Below are 5,000 nucleotides of genomic sequence, written 5' to 3'. Positions count from 1 at the left end.
GGTATTCAGCAAAGAGAAAGCCACCCAGTCAGCACCAACCATGGGACTGTGCCATCGAATTCCTGGCCAACACTTCTCCACCTAAGAGCAAAGCTTACCGCTATCAATCCTGGAATCTCAGGCCATGGAGGACTGCATTGAGGAACCCCTAGCCTCCAGATTTATTTGATTCTTTACCTCTCCAGCAGCGGCAAGCTTCTTTTTTTGTGGAAAAGAAGGACAGGACTGTATAGACTACTGAGGGCTTAATGCCATAACCGTCAAACAGCCTTATCCGCTACCATTCCCTCAGCACTGGAGCAGCTCAGAGAGGCCAAGCTGTTCACCAAACTCGACCTGAGAAGTGCCTACAACCTTGTTCAAATTAGTGAAGGGGATGAGTGGAAGACAGTGTTTATCACTACAAGGGGTCACTACAAATACCTGATGATGCCTTATGGCTTGACTAACACACCAGCAATCTTTCAGTCATTTATCAACAAACCTAATTTTTGTTTGTTACCTAATTTTGTGACCTAATCAATCACTATGTCATTGTCTACATCAACGACACGCTTATATATTCCAAGTCCAGAGAACAACTTGTCGGTCAAGGGGAACACAGAACAGCTCATTTTATGCAGATGCCAGAGCCTGGCTTTCTGCTGTTAACTTCTCCGTGAGGGTAAGGTGAGGAGTTCAGCGGTGTGCCTGATTGGCACACACAGTTTTGGTGCTGTCTTAAATTTAATAATTTATTGTTATTTCTAGTTAATTAGTTATTTTTTATTTTTTATAATTTATTAATACTCTTTGGAGAGATCAAGGTGTGCACAAACTGGGCCTTCCCCACATGCTCTACTAGGTCATCCACAGCAGGGAGGGGATAGCTGTCAATGTTGGAGATCTGGTTAAGCCTCCAGAAGTCATTGCAGAGCTGGAAGGTTCTGTCCACAATGGAGCTGGTCCATGGGCTGGCGGATTCCTCAATAATTCCCCTCTTTTAACATGCATTCCACTTCTATCTCAATAGTGTAGCAGCAGGCTTCTGGGACCCCGTATGGCCACTGCCATACCACCATCCAGGGAGGGGTCTTGATTTCATGTTGCACCAACTGGGTAAGCCTGAGAGCAGATGAGAAGACATTGTCAAATTGGCGATGAGCTCAGCAAGGTCCTGTAGCCTGTAGCTTCCACTTTTTTCACCAGGCTGCCCTCTTGTGGATCTGTGTCAGGAGAAGCATAGGCAGACACAGCCAGTGGTGCAAACCACTTCTTTAGTATGTTAAGATGGTAGAGTTGGGTGTCTGCACACTTACCTGGTTGCTGGAGCCGGTAGTTTACAGGTCCTACCTTCTCGAGGACCATGTATGGGCCCTGCCACTTGACCAGGAATTTGCATGCCACGCTGGGGACCAGGAGCATCACTTGGTCCACAGGCTGGAACTCCCGAGTGGGTCGGTTGTAGACACATTGTTGTTCACGCTGGGATGCCTCCAGGTGTTCTTTGACAATGGGCCCCACTCTGTCGATTCTGGCCTGCATATCCTGGACATAGTCAGTTATGGAGCAGAAGGGAGAGTGTTGTCCCCCCCGGGCTTCACAAGCCGCATCCAACTCAATTCAATTCAGTTCAATTCGATTTATTTGTATAGCGCCTTTTACAATGGACATTGTCTCAAAGCAGTTTTTACAAAAGTAGAGAAACAGAGAAAGGAGGAAAAAATTATTAAATTAAATTATTTAACTATTTCATCCCTATTTTATCCCTAATGAGCAAGCCTGCACCAACGGTGGCAAGGAAAAACTCCCTGTGAGGATATGAGGAAGAAACCTTGAGAGGAACCAGGCTCAGAAGGGAACCCATCCTCATCTGGGTGACACTAAACAGTAAATAATGTAACTGTAACTAATTAATATCCTTTTTACAACAGCAATCAAGGGCCCATGAGGAACTATTAGGTCAATGTACTTCCTGAGTTTCCTCAGTCTCCATAGGAAGTAAAGATGCTGCTGGACTTTCTTGCTGATGGAACTGGTGTAGAGTGACCAGGTGAAGTTCTTCCCCAGATGAACACCAAGGAATTTAGTGCTCTTGACGATCTCCACAGAGGATCTGTCGATGTACAGCGGAGAATGGCCACTCTGTGCTCTCCTAAAGTCAACAACCATCTCTTTAGTTTTGTAAACTTTCAGGGACAGGTTGTTAACCTCTTAATGCTGACTCATCGTTCTTGATGATGAGACCAACCATGGTTGTGTCATCGGTGATTTTGATAATGTGGTTGGAGATGTGAGTGAGCAGTGTGGACAGCAGTGGGATGAGCTACAGCCCTGGGGAAGATGCTGAGGAATGATTGTTTTGAATGCTGAACTGTCCAATGGATGGCACTTCATCACGATGGGTGTGTTTTGGCTGCTGTGTGCTACTGCCGTGCCGCCATCTTGTGTGTGAGATATCTTAGAGCACAACCCTGGGGTGGGTCCAGAAGGTGAGGGAGGATGAGACAGGGTTGTCCACCTGTATTGTACCGTACCTGTACTGCTTGCCCACCCGTACTTCAGTAGAACTGTTAATGTGGTACGCAAATTGTAGTGGTTCCAGGGTGTCAGATGTGAAAAAGAGAAGGAAGTAAATTAAATTATTCAAGTAAGAAAATAATAAATATATAAATCATTATTCAAATTCTGATTTGTTTCACAGTGAAATACATAGAATTTGAAAATGTAGATGTAGGACTTTATATGCGAGTTTTTATAAAATATATATTTGCATATGTAATATGACCATGACCATTCGTATTCCAGTATGACCAGTATTTGTCAAATATTTTTGACAAATTTTTTCAGTAGTATGTCAAATATTTTTGTAATATTGTACACTTGCACTACAGATATACAGTACACAGTCTATATTTCTATATTCTCATAGGCTATATCTCCAATTCTGCATAGTTTTATTTTTTATTATGTTTGTGTGTATTTTTATTTTATTTCTTACATAGTTGTTGTACTTGTCTTGGGATTCACTGTGTACAGCAAAGAAAGAATTTCATTGTACAGGGAAACTTGTTTTTCCTCACTGTGCACATGACAATAAACACTTTGAATCTTAAATATTGAATAAAAACTTAAATAAAGTCTGTCTAAGCTATTCTTTTTCAGTAGTCTCTTACAGAAATAAAGCAGATAGTGGAATTGACTGACCACAGGAAATGGATGGTAGCATGAGACATGAAGTTTAATGTGTTTTTCCAGTCAGTTTAATTCAGTAACTTACACAATGACATATCAGAGTTATTAAAGATCTTCCTCTTCAGTCGGGATGAAGCAGGGTGTACCTTGTACCTTGTACCTTGTGCTTTTGTCTTTTGCTCGTAATTTAAATACATATTTAAGCAGAGGTGTGTGTCGAACTTTGTCCCTCCACCAGGTGGAGTGTGTGTGTAGCGAGAGTGTGTACGTCGCTGTGTGTATTGGGATCAGAGGTCAGCGTGTGGAGTACGTCCAAACCACCCTCCTCTTCCAGCATCCTCCTGTAGTGAGGCCCTACACACACACACACACACACACATTTTAACAGGTCCTCTTAACCTTATTAAAAAACACCATAATCTATGGTTGTATTTGAATATGCTAATTAGGACACGCCCCCACACCCTTTTCCTTCCTGCTTACATTAATCCCAGGTGGGATTTCAGTGTCACATTCACACACTGTCCTCACCTTATTATACTGTTATGTTATAATAATTCAGTCAAACTGTTCCTTACTACAAACACAGGGTCATGGTATTAATCCACCATTTATTAAAAAAAAACACAATTACAGCAAAATCTTGTAGAAAACTTTTTGAACATCCTTGTATATAAAAAAAACATTAGTTTTCTGGATGAGAAACATGGATAAGTAATGATCCTGGAGGATGTGTAATATGACTGATGATTCATTCATGCGAATCAATGTTTGATTCGTGTTCAGTTCACACAGATTGATTTGTGATTCATGAGTCGATTCACAGTTCAGTAAGAGATTCATTTGAATCGATTTGTGTTGACTGATTCACAGTTTTGAATGAATAATAATAAAGACTAGCGTAAAGTAACCCAGTGACCTAGAGAGACTAGAAGAAGTGATTTTAGAGGCATTCAAATAGTTAACAGCTTACATGTCACTCCTGCCCCCTTGTGGACAGAGTTTAGAATCCTCCAGTCTCTGCCTGTCTGCCTGTTTGACTGTCTATCTGTCTGTTTGACTGTCTGTCTGTCTGTTTGTTTGACTGTCTCTCTGTCTGCCTGTCTGTTTGACTGTCTGTCTGTCTGTTTTACTGTCTGTCTGTCTGTTTGACTGTCTGTCTGTCTGTTTGTTTGACTGTCTCTCTGTCTGCCTGTCTGTTTGACTGTCTGTCTGTCTGTCTGTTTGACTGTCTGTCTGTCTGTTTGACTGTCTCTGTCTGTCTGTCTGTTTGACTGTCTGTTTGACTGTCTGTCTGTCTGTCTGTCTGTTTGACTGTCTCTGTCTGTCTGTCTGTCTGACTGTCTGTCTGTGTGTTTGACTGTCTGTCTGTCTGTCTGTTTGACTGTCTCTGTCTGTCTGTCTGTCTGACTGTCTGTCTGTGTGTTTGACTGTCTGTCTGTCTCTCTGTCTGCCTGTCTGTTTGACTGTCTGTCTGTCTGTTTGACTGTCTGTCTGTCTGTTTGACTGTCTGTCTGTCTGTTTGACTGTCTCTGTCTGTCTGTCTGTTTGACTGTCTGTCTGTCTGTTTGACTGTCTGTCTGTCTGTCTGTTTGACTGTCTCTGTCTGTCTGTCTGTCTGTGTGTTTGACTGTCTGTCTGTCTGTCTGTCTGTTTGACTGTCTCTGTCTGCCTGTCTGTTTGACTGTCTGTCTGTCTGTTTTACTGTCTGTCTGTCTGTTTGACTGTCTCTGTCTGCCTGTCTGATTTGACTGTCTGTTTTACTGTCTGTCTGTCTGTTTGACTGTCTGTCTGTCTGTTTTACTGTCTGTCTGTTTGACTGTCTG

The 5,000-nt window shown here is 42.4% G+C and overlaps 1 protein-coding gene across 2 annotated transcripts in view; it reads right to left on the bottom strand.

Annotated features, from left to right (window-relative positions):
- Positions 1–3,201: 3,201 nt before the first annotated feature.
- zyg11l (zyg-11 family member, cell cycle regulator, like) overlaps positions 3,202–5,000 on the bottom strand; it is a 13,838-nt gene continuing 12,039 nt past the window's right edge. For both annotated transcript variants that reach the window (XM_058394932.1, XM_058394933.1), the window contains one exon: positions 3,202–3,528. In XM_058394932.1, the coding sequence (XP_058250915.1) occupies positions 3,374–3,528 (155 nt within the window). In that variant the 3' untranslated portion in view covers positions 3,202–3,373. The remainder of the gene's footprint in view (positions 3,529–5,000) is intronic.

This window comes from Hemibagrus wyckioides, linkage group LG07 (assembly GCF_019097595.1).
Source record: "Hemibagrus wyckioides isolate EC202008001 linkage group LG07, SWU_Hwy_1.0, whole genome shotgun sequence".
NCBI lineage: Eukaryota > Metazoa > Chordata > Actinopteri > Siluriformes > Bagridae > Hemibagrus > Hemibagrus wyckioides.
Note: the sequence above shows the minus strand (reverse complement) of the source record. Positions and strands in the feature narration are given on the sequence as shown.